The sequence below is a fragment of the Prionailurus bengalensis genome, chromosome B3, assembly GCF_016509475.1.
Source record: "Prionailurus bengalensis isolate Pbe53 chromosome B3, Fcat_Pben_1.1_paternal_pri, whole genome shotgun sequence".
NCBI lineage: Eukaryota > Metazoa > Chordata > Mammalia > Carnivora > Felidae > Prionailurus > Prionailurus bengalensis.
The window spans coordinates 33063701-33081788 of record NC_057355.1 but is presented as its reverse complement, the minus strand read 5'-3'; the positions used below and the strand labels follow the sequence as shown (position 1 = coordinate 33081788).

Genomic DNA, 18088 nt, shown 5'->3' with positions numbered 1-18088 from the left:
GGATTACTTCATATCAGAAATATGCTATCAAGAGATTAAGAACTCAATTAATGAAATATGAATTCATGACTTAATATGACAGCTTACTAACATAGGCTTGAATTAGCTTTAGGCTAATTAACAAGCTCTTGAATTCAGTTTATTTCTGTCATTAAAGACACAGCTGAAAGAATTCTAGAACCTGGTCTACAGACCTTGGGAAATGATGACACGATCTTTCTGAAACCTGTTTATTTTGCAGTGAGAGCTTGTGCATGCACAGCTTTCTTTGCAGAAAATAGCTTTGATATTATAAGATTCATTATTAAGGATTTTTGGTGTTATGTTCTTCTCTTTTGCATATATTTGTTAGATTGTCCTGTGGGATTTCATAAATTTTTACTTCTGTTTAGTAAAGCTGCTGACAGCAAAAGCTTTCAATAAATTATTCATGTGCAATTTGTTTTCTACGTTCAAGAATTAATGCATCTTTACTCAAAAAAAAATTTTTTTTAGCTGAACTTGGTAACGGTTTGTAAACATATGGTGGTATAGTCACATAAAATCTGTAATGCTTGTTTTCCATGTGAAAAAAGTCCTCTATTTGCAATATTTAGAGCAGTATCAGCTCTCTAAAACATAGCTGATTACTGAAGAATAATGGAAAAAAGAGCTTTCAAAAATGTGAAATAATTACTTAAAAAAAATTGCTGCTCTTTCTAGATGTGGGCCACTAAATCTTAACGGTTTTGCTTGTTCTCCATTATCCGTGTACTTAACATACTCACTTTCATTCATTGAAAACTTTAGGTTTTGTTTTATAGTCTTCATTGCAAGTCTGTCATGTTGTGGAAAATGTGTCTGTTTGGCTTACTTTCTGCTGTCATTTTCAGTTCTTCAACTTCTTCGTCTCCGGTGGCTTCTCTTTCCTGCCACTTCAAGCACCAGCTTCCAGAATTGCACCCTAGCCCGTCATCCCTCGGCAGCGCTGAGATATTATTAAAATGGTGCCACAGCCTCACCAGTCTCCTGGTTTCCCAGGTTTCTCCCGTTGTGCTGGCATCAGTTTTACCCACTTCAGTTCACTCCTGTGTATTTCCTTCCCTGTCTGTCGTAGATTCCATTGACAACCACTTGCTGATATCTTCAAACCTCTTACTTCATTGTCACTTGCTACTCCTCTTCTTAGAGAACTTCAGTTTTAAATGTCTGCGTTCTCTTCCCTTTATAGTCTGCAAAACCCTGTTCTCATACTGGCACTTCTTTAAATACAGTTACCAACCTAACTGTTCCCACAGTGCAGCCCAGTAATCCCATTCTCCCTTTTTGATGCTCCCTTCCATTCTCACTGCAACCCTTTCAGATGTTTGCCATCACCTGCAGACCTCTGACCCTTCCCGACAGCACAGCCTACCCACAGCAGCAATGGTCATACTCACCTCCTCCGTCAGCAACTGTACGAGCAGTGAAGTGTGGCGCCTGGGACCCCACACCAGGCTTACTCATATCCTCATCTTTCCTTCCTGTTACAACAAAAGAAGTGTCCTTTCCCTGATCCAGAATAATTGTCTGACGTTGTTTTCAGCATAGACATTTAACGCTTGAAATTTCCCCTCAAAGCATTACTTTAGTTACGTTACACAAATTTGACATGCTGTATTTTCATTTTCACTAAGTTGAAAACATTTTGTAATTTCTCATGTGATTTCTTCTTTGATCTGTGAATTATTTAGAAGTATGTTGCTTAGGGGCACCTGGGTGGCTCATTTGGTAGAGCTTCTGAGTCTTGATTTCAGCTCAGGTCATGATCTCATGGTGAGTTTTCCAGCTATCTGTTACTAACTTCTAGTTTAATTCCATTGTGGTTAGGAGATATACTTTGTACAATTTCAGTCCCCTCATCTGTACATTAGTAGTCATCCACAGATTTGAGGGGACTCTTCTGCCAAACTCCAAAGTTCATGTGCATCATTCTCTCTTTGCAGGTCCCTCCTCTTATGTACTCTGCAAATTGTAGTAACCTTGGCCTCCCCACTCTGATCTGTTTCTTTAACTGTGAAATTTCAGAGGTCTCTTTGTTTTTCCCTTCTCATGTTAAGGACTGGAAAGATAGGATATTTACAGGCTGTAAGATGGGGTGATTTTAGGGCTCATCTTGTTTGCTTCCTCTCTCTCAGGGGTCACAGTCCTGTGTTTCATGTTGTCCAGTGTCTGAAAAGCATTGTTTCATTGATTTTTGTCCAGTTTCCTAGTTGTCTATGGCAGGGTGGTAAGTCTAGTTCCTGTTACTTCATTATGGCCAGAAGCCTGAATCCTGATCTTTTGGCCTGAATATTCGATTTCACCCTCTCTTCTGGTTCTGTCCATCTTTCAGCATACTCCAGTCTCTCTTCCATCACAGAGAATATAAAAGATGACCAAGCTCAGATTTTCTTTATTTGCCAGTCTATTTCTCCTCTGCCTTTTACAGCCAGACTTCTTGAAAATGGTCTCTATATCTTTCTCAAAAATGTTGCTTGCGGACTGGCAGAATCCACATCACTTGCACAGTTGTTAGAAATGTGGAATTTCAGGCTCCTCCCTAGAATTACTGAACTGGAGTCTGAATTTTAAGGATTTGACAAGGTGATTGGTATACAAACTAAAATTTGAGAAGCGCTGTTGCACATTTTATAAGCTCTGTTTCTTCATTTTCCATCTTGTTCCTGAGTGCATTGTAATGTGGCATCTGTCTTCATGACACCACTAAATTTGTCCTTGCCCAGGTCGTCAGTGAACTTCTTACTGCGTATCCAGTGAGTGAGTGTCCATTTGTATTGTACTCTCAGCAGTTCATCCTCCTTCTTGAAATATTTCTTTGGCTTCTGGGATGCCGGTTTCTTGTCCTCTAATTTGTGTGACTTTTGCAGGCTTTTTTTCTGCCTTTCTCTTAAATGTTGGTGTTTCGCAGAATGCGGATCTTGGCTTCATATTTTACATTTCTTATTATATCTCATCTTCTCTTGCAACTTCAGTTTCAACATATGTCTCCTGAGTGGAATTTGTGAATTCAACATGAATCTCTGCTGAGTTCCAAGCTTGTATGTCTTCCACATCCATGTACCATAAACACCTTAAACTCCCACATTACAGCAGACACCATAATCTTCCTGACTGTGTCCTCTTCCTCAGTGACTGGCACCTCCATTCAGCCATTGTTGAGGCCAGAAACTTGTCAGTCATCTTTGACTCCTCCACCGCCCTTACTCTACATTTACTCACGCTCACTTCCACATTTAATCATTCTCCAAGGCTTACTGATTTGACCTTAAGAATTCCTCAGATCTTTCGCCTCTTAGTCACTATTGCTACTTTCCAAAATAGGGCTTTATCAGGCTTCCACAGAGATAACTACAGTGGCTTCCTAACTGGTTTCCTTCTCTCCAGCCTTGTCTCCATTTGGCAGCAAGCAAAGTAAATAAGCATTTACTTATTAAAAGTAAATGTGATCTTCACTTTTCATCTTAAAGCCCTTGCCTGCTTACTAACTTCTTAGCATATAAAAATCCTTATAGTTTGGTCCTTGCCTACCCACTTCTGAGTTTCTTTGAGTACTTTGCCTCTTCCACCTTGTTTCTAGGCTTTTGCACCTGCTGCTCCATTGATGATGCATTCTGCTCTTTACTAGCTGGCTCTTACTAATCCCTTAGGTTTCATGTTGGGGACACCTGGGTGGCTCTGTCAGTTGGGTGTCTGACTCTTGATTTCAGCTCAGGTCACAATCCCAGGGTTGTGGGATCGAGCCCCACATCAGCCTCCATGTGGAGTGTGGAGCCTGCTTGAGATTTTTTCTGCCCTTCTCTCCCACTTGCACTGTTTTTCTCTAAAAGTTAAAAAAAAATTAAAAATCACATTTTGCATAGGTGTCCTCCCTGACTGTCTAGGCCTGGTTTGTTTCTTTCTCTGCATCTTGTACACACCCTGTAACGGTTCCCACCACATTGTTATGATTGTGTTTGTGTGAGCCATGATTATATCATTGTGTGTTTCCACTGTCAGCACTCTAGGAGAGGGTACTAGTGTCTTCCTGTTGTAATTAAGGTGCTTAGCATCCTTCATTCAGTCAACAAATGTTTATTGAGTACCCACTATAGACACCAGACAAGGTTCCTGCTCTTATCATGCTTGTATTATGGGGATGGGAGTGGATTAGGGTGAAGTAAGAAATAATAAACAAATTTTTGTTCTTCTACATAGTAGATCTTTAATAATTTTTTTGGAAAACTAGTGTATAAATTATTATTTTAATAAGCCCTTGAAGTCCATAAACCTTTGATGTTATTGTTACTGACTTCAGCTCTTGAAATTTTGCTCTCTAAGAATTATTGCACCTTTTTGGATATAGTGAGATGTGATAATTAGGTTATTGTTCAGAGCCTTTTACTCTACCTGATCTTAGTTTTATTTTATCTAGTTTCCTTGAACAGAGCTGAGGTAATGAAAGGCTATTAGAGGTACACTTTAGAAAGAGTGAGAAGTGATGTTTAACTTCAAAAATAGAAAAATAAAATAAGTTATTTTAAATAATAATACATATAAATTGTTAAATAATAATAAAGGTCAAAGCCTTGATCCTAAAATCAGAAAAATTTCTCCTCAAATAGCTAAAATATACGTTTAATAGTAGATTATCTGAAATTGGCAGCATATTTGGAACACTTTTCTTAAAGTGCTGTCACTTTATCAGTTTGTAACCAATTATATGAAAATGTGGTATTATATTTATTTAAAAATCTTATGTACCCAGAGTTTCAATTAAGTACTTTTTGTAAGCATCACAAATTTTAACTAACTTAAGCAAAAAAGGAATTTATTGGAATGATGTCAAGTAGTTTAAAGGATCAATGGAAATACTAAAGAAACAAACAAATGCCCACTGTATCTTTTAGGCCAAAGAGATTAGTATTTAAGCTAAAGCTAAGCTTGAGGAAATAATTCCACAAATCTAGAATTGAAGACATTCTATAATACAGCTGTCCTGGTCTCTTCAAAAAGAAGTCAGTGTCATGAGAAACAAAGGCAAAAGGACTGTTCTACATGAAAAGAGACAAAAGAGGGGCTCAGTTGGTCAAGCATCCAACTCTTGATTTCAGCTCAGGTCATGATCTTATGGTTCATGAGTTTAAGCCCTGCATCAGTGTGGAACCTGTTTGGGATTCTCTCTCCCTCCCTCCCTCTCTCTGGCTCTCTCTGGCTCTCTCTGGCTCTCTCTCTCTCTCTCTCCCCTTCCTCTGCTTGCACACACATACACACACACATACACACTCTCAAAATAAATAAATAAACTTAGAAAAAAAAGAAAAGAGACTAAAGAAACAAAAACAATACTAAGTGAAGTTTTGTTCGGCCTTGGGCTTTAAGAACATTTAGGGAATATTGGGTAGATTTAAATTTTGAGTATATTAAACAATATTATTGAATGAATTTTAATTTTCTTAGATGTGATTAATGGTACTGATATATAGGAAAATACCCTTATTTATAGATACTTTCACAATATTAAAACTTTGAGAGGAAAGCTCTGCATTAGGCTATTGATGATCTAAGGAATTATAAAAATACCAGAAACTATGCGACATGTAGCATGTACTCTTAGGCATTAGAACACAAGAAATTCAGAAAGGTGGAATTAATTAACCAAGGAGAGTTAAATTTAAGGAAAAGTAATCTCTTTGGCCTAAAAGAGTTGGTTGAGTGTCCAACTCTTGATTTCAGCTCAGGTCATGATCCCAGGGTCACGGGATCAAGCCCTACATTGTGCTCCTCACTGAGTGTGGAGCCTGCTTGAGGTTCTCTATTTCTCTCCCTCTGCCCCACTCATGCACTCTCTCTCTTTCTAACATAATAATAATAAAACAATATAATAATTCTTCTTACTGCATCCCATCAGGACACATATCATGTCAGGTTGTGTCGTTACTGCTAATACTGAATTTGATCACTTAGTTAAGGTGGTGACCACAAGATTTCTGTCCCATGTGAAGGTACATTTTATCCTTTGTAATCAATAAGTAATTTGTGGATTACACTCTGAAATTGTGTGAATTGCAGAAACCTCTCACCCATTTCATCAATAAAGAATTGATTTTTTTCTGCAATTTTTGATTAAAAGTTTCTAAAAAATTGAGTTTCTAAATAGACATTTCCGAGTAGGTATTAAAGAGAGGGTGCTGATAGTTGCTTAAAATCTTTTAGTTTTTACTGTTTAGTTAGTAGACCAGTTGTTTCTATTTGACAGCAAAAAGAATTTTGCTTTGCTTTGATCCCTCACATCTACTGTCATCATTCATAATCTTTTACCCTTTCCAGAAACAATGCAACTTTTTTTTTCTTTAAAAAGAATTTGTTTGTTTTAAAGCATATTAATGAAGGGTAGCGTCTGACAAGGAGAAATATAGTGCAAACCACATACATAATTTAAAAGTTTCCAGGTACCACATTAGAAAAGTAAAAAGAAACTGGTGGAATTAATTTTAATAATATATTTTATTTAAATGACTATATCCAAAATATTTTAAGATACTATCAGTATAAAAATTATTAATGAGATGTTTTTCTTTGTGTGTGTGTATGTGCATGCACTAAGGCTTCTGAATCTTATGTGTATTTTATACTTAAATCTTAACTTAGATTAGTCACATTTCAAATAGTCACATGTCACCGAGTGGCTACTCTATTGGATAGTGCAGGTTTAATGGTTATGATCTTGGGCACAGGAAAGCCAGAGACTAATTTGATTCAAATCTTACTTTCTTCATGGCTTTGGGCAAATTACTTTTTCTCTTTGTGGCTCAGTTTTCTCATTGTAAATGAGGATAATAATTCCTACAACAAGGGTTGGAGGACTTAATACAGGTTAAGCACTAGAACAGTAGTGGCTTTTCGGTAAATGAAAACTATTATTTTTATATCTTTGGACTTGGTCCTGTAATTCTCATTCTTAGAAGTAAGCTTGTATTTTGTTAGGGAAGCTAGGACTAGATCTTAGATCCCTTGCTGTTTTGGATCTTACTATTTCTTGCCCTCAGTCTCTTACTTTCTGTCTTCTGTGGTGAATTTATAAGCCAGTAAGATAAACTATAGATTTTCCAGGCCAGTTTTGATTTCAAGTGTTCTGTCATCACCATAATTCATTGAAATGAATGGGAAAACCTGATAGCTCTGCAGATGGCAATGATTTGTCACTATGATTAAAAAACCTCACAGAAGGTTGAGAGCTACAGTAGTCAGGATTGTTAACTTTCTCTCTGTAAAACCCATAAATACCTCTCTACTACAAAAGCCTATATAATTATAGCAGTAAGATGAGATATTAGCACGTGTAGTAGAGGCAGTCCTGTATATTCATGAGTGTAATTGTATTAGAGTTTTTTAGAATGTGTTTTAAAATAGATAACTATCGGGGCACCTGAGTGGCTCAGTTAGGTGTCCAGCTCTTGATTTTGGCTCAGGTCATATCTCACTCAATGGTTTGTGAGTTCAAACCCTGCATCAGGCTCTGTCATGATAGCATGGCGCCTGCTTGGGATTCTCTCTCTGCACTCTCTCTCTTTTTTTCTCTCTCTCAAAATAAATAAATAAACTTAAATAACTATAATAACTATTCATTTTCATATTAGGTCAAAGTAACTATAGATGATTGAAAAAGTATTTAATGGAGGTGCTTGGGTGGCTCAGTTGGTTAAGTGTCAGACTTTGGCTCAGGTCATGATCTCACAGTTCATGAGTTCAAGCTCCACTTTGGGCTGTGTGCTGACAGCTCAGAGCCTGGAGCTGGCTTCAGATTCTGTGTCTCCCTCTTGCTCTGCTCCTCCCCCGTTCATGTTTGCTCGCTCGCTCTCTCTCTCTCTCTCTCTGAAAACTAAAAATTAAAAAAAAAGAAAAAGTATTTAATGAAGGCCTGCAAAGGAGATATTCTGTTGAAAAAGAACTTAACAATTTACTGTGATAAAACATTTTGTACCAAAAATGCTAGTAAAATACTGTATTGCTCATGGTAGAAAAATATGATACCACTTAATAATCAAAGAAGTATTAAAATACAGTATAAAACAGTGTCACAATTCATACCTTTGGAACGTACCTGCAAGTTACTTTTTACATTGTATTATCATTGAGCCCATATTTTCATCAGTATAGTAGGCAGAAGTGGAACTGAAAAATACGTTGTTTCAGACATTGAAAATATGCTGCATCAAGTATTGGTAAAATGTCTTACTCTTAGGAAAATCTTCTTACCACAAATAACAAAAAGTTGCTCATAAGATATTTTCATGGAAGTTCTATGTAATTAATATGAAAATTCTAACATTTTTCTCACCTAGCATAATGAAAAATGACCAATTCAGATTTTCCTATTTTGAGCTGAAATATAAGTATTGCTAGTATTGTTGACATGTTGACTAAGACTTATTAACATAATTCTCTAGGACAACTCTTAGAAAATTTCCATGTAACTATTCAGGACATTGGTGGTTGGTATTATTTTTAGGTTATCAGATTGTGCCTACTCATCTTGACAATTGTATAGAAGTTACCATAAAATATTAATGATACTTTAAAAAGTGTTATTGAAACATTTTTACAAAGGGCAGATTTGTTTCTTGATGCTTTAAAAAATATTTATTTATTTTGAGAGAGAGAGAGGGAAAGATTGTGTGGGAGAAGGGCACAGAGAGAGAGGGAGAGAGGGAATCCCAAGCTGGCTCTACTCTGTCAGTGCAGAGACCGACATGGAGCTCAAACTCATGAACGTGAGGTCATGACCCTGAACCAAAATCAGGAGTTGGACACTTAACTGGTTGAGCCACCCAGGCACCCCACAAAGGACAGATTTGAAATCATCAGGATATAAGTTTTTGAGGCTGATTTTAGAAAACCAGTAGAGACTTGATGCAGAGTTACTGAGAATCACTAATACGTAATTACATCTTGGCCCAGGAGCCTTTCTGACCTGTAGGATCCTGAAAAGAATGCAAACAAAAGGCAAAAACAAATGAAGGTACAAATAAGCAGGACTTTCATAAAGTCTAGCCTTCTATCAGGGAAGATAGGCCTTAACAACAGAGAGAAAGTGAATTGCTAGAAAAGAGCACATAAAGGGTAGGATTGGGAGACTGGGACCTTCACAGAGATAGTTGTCAGAGAAGGCCTTGTAGAAGTGACCATTGAAACATAGAAGATGAGACGGGAAGAGTGGGTGCAGTACAAGTTCAGGCAGAGGGGACAGCAAATGCAAAGACTTTCAAAGGGGAAAGAACATGGCTTGTTCAAGAAATTGAATAATGGGATTGGAGCTTATTGAGTTAAGTGGGAGCACGATGTGAGATTAGGTTGCAGAGAGGCAGGGACTAGATCTGAGGCCCTTTTTGCATGCCGTGGTGATGAATTTACGTTTTACATTCACTGTAATAGAGGAGTAGTGGTTTAAAAATTAGGCAGAGGAGAAAGATGATCAGACTTGAATTTTAAGATCACTTAATATTATTTTATATGTAATTGTAATTGTCAAAATGTGGTTCAAATGAAAAAATAAAGTCCATGTTATGCATGGCACTTTGTAAAATGTGATTGGTGAAAACTAAGGTGCTAGATGTTAGCAGTTTGGGAGAAAATACTGTTAGGTTTTTGGACTGTTGAACTTTTTTTTTTCCTGTTTTTCTTCCAAATTTTAATGTAAATTTTAGTTAACATTCAGTGTAATATTAGTTACGGGTGTAGAATCTAGTGATTCATCCCCTAATACTCAGCATGAGTGCTCTCCTTAATTGAATAGTTAACTTTTTATTGAGGACTTGTTACCTGCCAGGCAATGAGGTCGGTGCTTTATACCTGTCTTCAGGGAGACTTTCATGCAAGGAGGGCATGGCATTCTTTTTCCTGTTTTATAAGAGAATGTCAGACACAGAGAAATTAAGTAGAACAGCAGAGCTAGAATTCAAAGTCATGTCTGCTTGACTTCATTTTACAAAAGAGTTTTCCACCATGGCTGGTTTTTTTGGTGGGGAGAGGGGAGTGGCTGAATAATAAAGAAATGGAAAGCACTCTTACTATAACAGATGTTTCTTGAATAAACAAATCCAGATATATTTTGTTTGGGGGGAATAGTTTGGAAAGTAGATGCTACAAATGAGAATAATCCAGTTGAATTTCCCTTTTAGGATAGTAGTAGCCTGAAAAAGAATTTCAGATTCAGCTTCGCTTAGAAGTTGACATCCACTGTTTTTAATGTTTTAACCAGTACCATCAAAGTTCTTCAAAGCATATGTTTATCAGGAAAGTAGGACCGGCCATATGTAATATTAACAACTAACCACTTGCCTTACTTGAAATCCCAGGAGAAGAGTTCTGCATGTTCTGTAATTGAGTCTTTGGAAGAACTGGCTGTTCAGGGCAGACAGGGGATGAGCTCTGGAGCTGGGAGCACTAATTGTTATGTAGCAAAACAGGGTGGAAGACATTGAACTCTGAAGTATTGCTTGTTCTTGGGCATTTTAAAAAATGGTTTATTAGTATGCGCAAGCAGGGGAGGGGCAGAGAGAGAGGGGGAGAGAGAATCCCAAGTAGGCTCCGTGCTGACAGTGCAGAGCCTGACACAGGACACAGACTCACCAACCATGGGATCATGACCTGAGCTGAAATCAAGAGCCAGACGCTTAACCGACTGAGCCACCCAAGTGCCCCAAGTATTGCTTGTTCTTAATCAACAACGTGAATGTATTATTTTGTTGAGTCCTTTGAATGGAGTATTGTTTTACTTCCTAATTTTTATACTTTCTGATTATAAATTGAACTTGAAGCAGGAAAGCCTGAACTATATGGTGTTTAGTGGACACTAAAGAGTCAGGAAGGATGAAATGTAGGATTTACAGACTGGATAAGATAGGGTGGTCAGAAGTAATGTTATTAAGGAGTAAAGTATGAAGTCCCTTTGACATTAGTCTCCTTAGTTTATAATGAAGACATAATTTTCATAGTATGAATAACAATTATACAGGATACTTGCATTGGTAGGTGTGTAAAAAAGGCTTACCTTTCCATCCTGCATTTCTGCTGCTGTCAAACTTAGAACTTCTGTGGATGATAAGGCATTTTTTTCTGCTGGTATTCAAATATTGTATGTTATTTTTTTACTCCGGGCATGATAAAATTTAGAATTATTGTCCACGCTGGTGTGCCGTGAGTGTATGATTTGTTGATGTTTGGGGGTTGGGGAAGTACAACTGAAATAAGTTCCCTGTGGATATTTTCCTTTCATAAGATGGAATTCTATCAAGAAGTGTGAAATATTTTATCAAAAAGTGAGGAATAGTCTATCAAGAAGTGAGAGCTATTCCATTAAAATGTGAGAAATTTGCAGAGACCTGGGAGTGTAGAAGAGATAAGACAGGATCATTAAGCCTGTTTCAGAATAATGTATAGTGACTGTGGTCATAGTAAACTCAAATTAAGCAAACTTAAGTGGATAGGGAATTAGGACCCTGGTGGGAAGTATAGGCCAGTTTTTATTACAGAATCAGCCAAGGAGTTAGTGTCTGATAACTCTTCTAACTGTGACAAAGGAAAAGTGGTTAGAGAAACCGTGATAGATCTTAAGAAAAAAAAAAAATTAGGTTGCTAGCAAAGTACTGTTTACCACCACCACCAAGAAGTTATTTTGTTATTAAAAAATAAAAAGATGACAAGAAGAATGGAAAAGCATTTGTTTATATTTTAAGAAGTAAGCAATACAGAAATCCGTGGAGTAAAAAGCCTTCCCCCTGTATGCTCTCTGTCAGTAGTTGAATCAAGTACTTTCCGCAGGAGAAAACACTGTTATACTGTTCAGTGCTTATTCTTCTAGCCTTTCTCCTACATTATTTACATTTAAATATATGCTTACACACATATGTGTATATATATTTTTATATCTTACGTATATTTTAATATTTATATTTTATGTATATATTTATATTTTATGTCATACTATACACATTTTGAACTTGAGTATTTTTTATTTATATATTTTGACAGTTTTGAATGTCAGTATGTAAATATGCCCCACACTTTTCATATTGTCCCCTTCCTGTGCAGACTACATGTAAAAATGAAAATAGCTTTTTTTTCTGCTTCAGCAGTACTATGTTTTATGTAAAATATTCATGCAGTCGCAAAGGTGAAAGAAAAAATTAAAAGTTAACTGAAATCTCACCATCCTGAGATAATCTGCATTTTAATGACTAGTTTTTAAAAGATGTATCCCTTTATGTATTCACACAAGCGTGAACATACAGAACTGCCACATACACGTAATAATATTTATAAAGGGATTTTACACACCAGCTGATTTTTGTCATGAAATTATTTTCTAGGTGCTTGAGGATTTTTATCTACCCACCCCTCCATGTCCTTCCATCCTTCTTCTCACAGTAATAACCTGATACACTTTCCTACTTTCTCAGTGCTCATACAGTCATATGCACATGACATTTCGTTATTTGTACTTGTCCGTATTGTTCCCTTTTCACAGAATTCACTCCAGATCAGCTAAAACATAGCTAACTTATTTTTTTGCTGGCTAAATATTCTAAGGCAGGAGTCAGTAAACTATAGTTACTGGATCAAATCCATCCTGCTGCCTGTTTTTATAAAGTTTCATTGGAACACAGCCTCCACTTTTCTATTGAGTGGTGTGACTTTTTAAATTCTTTATGTTACATATGATATATTTCCTCCCAGCCTTGTCGTATTTTGCTTTGTTATGATATTTTACCATAATTTTTTTTTTAATTTAAATGCGGGGTTCCTGGGTGGCTCAGTTGGTTGAGCATCCGACTCTTGATTTTGGCTCATGATCCCAGGGTTGTGGGATCAAGCCCCACGTTGGGCTTCATGCTGAGCGTGGAGCCTGCTTAAGATTCTTTCTTTCTCCCTCTCCCTCTCTCCCACATACATGAGCGCTCGCTCTCTCTCTCTCTCTCTCTCAACAAAATTTAAAAAATAGAAAAAAATAAATGCAATGAATTGAAGCATATCTATCTTTTCTAGCTTTGAAGTTTCCTGTTTTGATTTAAAAAGTTACATGGGGCGCCTGGGTGGCACAGTCGGTTAAGCGTCCGACTTCAGCCAGGTCACGATCTCGCGGTCCTTGAGTTCGAGCCCCGCGTCAGGCTCTGGGCTGATGGCTCAGAGCCTGGAGCCTGTTTCCGATTCTGTGTCTCCCTCTCTCTCTGCCCCTCCCCCGTTCATGCTCTGTCTCTCTCTGTCCCAAAAATAAATTAAAAAATGTTGAAAAAAAAAATTAAAAAAAAAAAAAAGTTACCTGACTCGGGGTGCCTGGGTGACTCAGCCGGTTGAGTGTCTGACTTCGGCTCAGGTCATGATCTCACAGTTTGTGAGTTTGAGCCCCGCGTCGGGCTCTGTGTCGACAGCTCGAAGCCTGGAGCCTCCTTCGGATTCTGTGTCTCCCTCTCTCTGCCCCTCCCCTACTCATGCTCTGTCTCTCTCTCTCAAAAATAAATAAACAATGAAAAAAATTTTTTAAAGGTTATCTGACTCGAGGGTTATCCTTGTGTTTTCTTAAAATTCTCACTAATTTTTTCATAGGCCTGGAACGTATTTTTCTATATGTATATGAGTGACATTATAGTGTAGTGTGTTTAACATCACAGGCTCTGGTTTTGTTATTTATAACCTGTGTGACCTTGGACAAGGTAACATTTCTGTGCTTCTGTGCTTCTCCTCTTTCTGTTTTCTCCTCTAAAATGAGAATAATAGTACCTATCTCATAGGAGAGTCATGGGGGTTAAATGAGTAGTTAGTTTGTAGAGAATGTTTAGAGCAGTGTCTAATACATAGAACCATGTTAACGTTAGGTTTGTTTTTCTCCCATGTGGATCACCAGTTGTCCTAGTAACATTCATTGAGTAGTTCATCTTTTTCCCCATTTGATATAAAATGCTACCTCTAATGAATGTTAAGTTTCTAAATATATATATATAGCTCTATTTTGTGACTCTCTAACCTGTTATGTGGCTCTGTTTATCCCTGCTCTGGAGCCATAGTGGCTTAATAAATACTGAAAATTGATGAGTGCAGTCCCTTTACCTTGTTTTTCTAAATTATTTTCGCTCTTCTTGGCTTTCTTTGCTCTTATATATAATTTTTTAGAGACTCATCAAAGTTTGCAAAACCCAGTTCATTAGTAAGTTTTATCATAAAAGATAGTGATACTAATGGCTAGTATTGGAATGGAAATAAATACTTCAAGCAATGGAAATTTTTAGAAGCTGGTAAAGGTAGATACCATCGATTGTAGTAAGTCGACATTATGAATATGGAGAATAAAGATATGTAGAAAGATTGTGAGCCTCTAGTTCCCAAACTATATCCCGACATACCCCAGGTACCTCACAGAACTCCCAGGCGTATTTTAAGCTGTCTAGGGAAACACAGCGACATCTGTTGGACACTGTGCAGACTCGTAGGTGAGAGGAGTTCCCAGTTTCAACATTTGATTGTGCTGTCTTCATTTCAGTGCTGTGATGTTTGTGAAATTGGGTTTTGGTGGTTGCTGGGATAAAAACCAAGTACCATGCAAAAGTCACTGTGGAGCAGGAAATGAGGATGGCAGTATCCAATCTGATTTCAAGGTTTGAGAACACGTGCAGTATCCAGTAGGTGTACACACCCCATAATAACTAATTGTGGTTAATTAAAAGTTGAAGTATTTTTCAATGTATGTGTATTATTTTTTCAGCAAGGTACTAACTTGTTAGGACATGAATATTTCTTCATTTGTTTGAACCTAACTAATTCCTAAGCAGAACTGTTAGGTATTTCTTTTAGCCTAGGGAATTCATGAAAAAAATTACTAAGAAAATAAAGGCACCAGGAGCCAAGAAAATTTGGGAACTTCTGTGCCTGAACAAACAAGTTATTACAAATATTTAAAGATTAAGAACATTTGAAGTGCTGTGTAGGTAGAGTACTGTATGCCATGCCTGCTTGGGACAGGATGAACCTAATCTTGTCTGGGTACCTGGGACAGACAGCATTTCTGAGAAAGTAGTATTGAAGCTGAGCCTGAAGGAGGACTAGGAGTTAATTGGGGAGGGGTGGTGGTGGGAATGGCTTGTGTGAAGAGGGCAGGAGCTGCAGGGGCCGACAGGAGTGCAGCATGCCTTACAGGGTGAGGGGACAGTGGTGCGGGGGGACGGCTGGAGAGTAGGCAGAGGCCAGGTCATACAGTCACATGGAAGTCCAGCTAGGGAGTTTATTTAGATCTTTTTGAAAAAGACAGTGGCAAGCCTTTGAGGGATTTTAAGTGAAGGAACAATATGTTAGGTCACTGCCTGTTTACTGAGGGAATAAAATACAAAGAGGATATATGTAAGTATTTAAGTAATGCTGTATTCTAAGTAATGTAGAGTACATATTTGTAAAATTTGAAGTGCCTTGATTTTCAAAGGCATTTGTAAACTTTCATATAATTTAAAAACTCTTGGAAGACATATACTCTTGTTCACTGTGGCTGATACGGACTTTTGAAATGAAAGAAAATCAAAAGTATGATAGAGTGTTTAGCTGTAAAACATTTACATTTATGTAATTATTACTTTTTTAAATGGCAGAAACTTTGTCCAAATTTTAAAATTAAATTTGGTTTGTTAATAATTTCTTAAAATTGTTAATTTGCATATTTTGATTGCCAGTCTAATACATTTATCTCTTAAGTTCCTGAATTGTTTAATTTGGGTGGTATAATAAGATGTAATGTTACACAGGAATGGTGTAAGAGTAATTTCTCTTAGTTTAGCTGTCATTTTGTACTGCCCTGGAGTTGATATTTTTATTTATTTTGCTATAGTACCAATTTAACATTTTTTACTGTAATAAGAAGCAAATCACCTCACTTACTTTTGAAAAATTCCCAAGGTTATTTTCAAGAGTTTTAAGTCTTGAAGAATCAATTTCATAACCATCAAATAGGGATGGGACCCATCTCTGGCTTTTGGGGAAGGATGATTAGTCTGTTTGGAATTTGATTAGCATTATAAGTGTTAGAATTATTTTATTTTATTTTATTTTATTTTATTTTATTTTATTTTATTTTATTTTATTTTATTTTATTTTATTTTATTTTTTATTTTATTTATTTTTTTAATGTTTATTGTTGAAAGAGAGAGAGAGAGAGAGAGAGAGAGAGAGCAAGCATGAGTAGGGGAGGGGCAGAGAGAGAGATACAGAATCTGAAGCAGGCTCCCGTCTCTGAGCTGTCAGCACAGTGCCCGATGCGGGCCTCGAACCCACGGACTGCAAGATCATGACCTGAACCGAAGTCGGACATTTAACCAACTGAGCCACCCAGTTGCCCCAGAAAATTTTAAAACAAGCAAATATTATTCCCTTCCCTCTGCCAGTGTGTTTCGTATTTAGTTAGAACTATTGTTTCATAATGTAATAAAGAGCTAGTTGCATCCTTAAATTTACAATGTAAATAAATTTAGATAAAGGTGTGTGTAGATATATTTTAAAAACAGTCTTGGTTTCATTTATTTAACTAAACTTCCCTAATTGTTCACATGAAGAAATCTGATTACAACTGATTGTAATCTGACTGCAAGGGAGTTGGTTAGTACTTTTCTTGAAAAAAAGAGGTAACGCTTGGACTTGGAAAGCTTTCTTTGGCTGAGAATTTAAGGGTTATAGCAGAAATTTTTTAAGTGAAACCACAAGAGTACTAGCACAAAACAAAGCTGAAATTTTTTGTAATCTTGGGATAAAAACTTCTTAAGCATAACAGATTTATTTCTATGTAGTTAAAATTTATTTTCTTATAAAAATAAATTCAAAATGGAAAAAGGAGTATTTGCAAAACATGATAGATAATACCCAAAGATTGCCAAATCAATAGGATGAATGATCCACTAGAAAAATGGACAAAGTATATGTATGGTGAATTTTGAAAGAAATACAGCCAGTAAACATACCTTATTACTAACAAAGAATCATTTCAATTTTATGCTTCCTTTATGTTTCATAGAAAAGTTCACTTTGAATACAATAATTTTAAATATTTATAAATCCCATTGTAGGGTTTGAAATAAAGCTTTTATTAAATATTCATGTAATTTAACAATGATTATCTCATCTGGCAGGGTCTTTTTTTCTCATCTTCTAAATGGGTCAAATTTTGATTTCCTCATAAAAGAAATTTTATTAGACACTCATGGTGAAATGACTGTTACTATGTATCATACCCAAACAGCATAATTATTCGACAATAATTTTTGTCCAAATTATATTTTCTTGCAGAAATAGAAGAAGAAAGTTTTGCTTAACTTTGTTCTTTTCATTATTTTTATAGGATCCAGCGTTCGAACATTCACTCCATTTTACTTTCTGGTAGAACCAGTGGATACACTCTCAGTTAGAGGCTCTTCTGTTATATTGAACTGTTCAGCATATTCTGAGCCTTCTCCAAAAATTGAATGGAAAAAAGATGGGACTTTTTTAAACTTAGTATCTGATGACCGACGCCAGCTTCTCCCAGATGGGTCTTTATTTATCAGCAATGTGGTGCATTCCAAACACAATAAACCTGATGAAGGTTATTATCAGTGTGTGGCCACTGTTGAGAGCCTTGGAACGATTGTCAGCAGAACAGCTAAGCTCACAGTAGCAGGTAAGTTTTTTTTTTAAGTAATTTATGTATATTTTCAAATTTATCAAAGGTATATCTTGATAAAAAGCATTATCATCCTGGAGTTTTCACTTAACTGATTACCATAAATAAACTCATTTAACAAATACCAATTGAGCATCTAGTGTGTGCATGGGATTATGCTAAGACTTGCTTAGTGCTGTAGGAAGTAAAATGCAGCACTTTGCCCCTTTCTATTATTTAAATTGCTTACAGTTGCTATTTGAAGTATTGAGTCAGTTCTTTTTTTTCTAACTTGGAAATGACAGAGGAAGTTGTATAGGAAAATTGATTCACTGATTGCTAAATTATCTTCCCCAGCATAACAATTTAGTATGGCTTTGTAAGACTTGCAGGATAGTCAGAATCTTGGTTCCTTTATGCCCC

The 18088-nt window shown here is 36.5% G+C and overlaps 1 protein-coding gene across 9 annotated transcripts in view; it reads left to right on the top strand.

Annotated features, from left to right (window-relative positions):
- The window catches only part of NEO1 (neogenin 1), a 242707-nt gene that overhangs the window by 52159 nt on the left and 172460 nt on the right, over positions 1–18088 (top strand). For all 9 annotated transcript variants that reach the window (XM_043555065.1, XM_043555067.1, XM_043555066.1 and 6 more), the window contains exon 2: positions 17366–17683. In XM_043555065.1, the coding sequence (XP_043411000.1) occupies positions 17366–17683 (318 nt within the window). The remainder of the gene's footprint in view (positions 1–17365; positions 17684–18088) is intronic.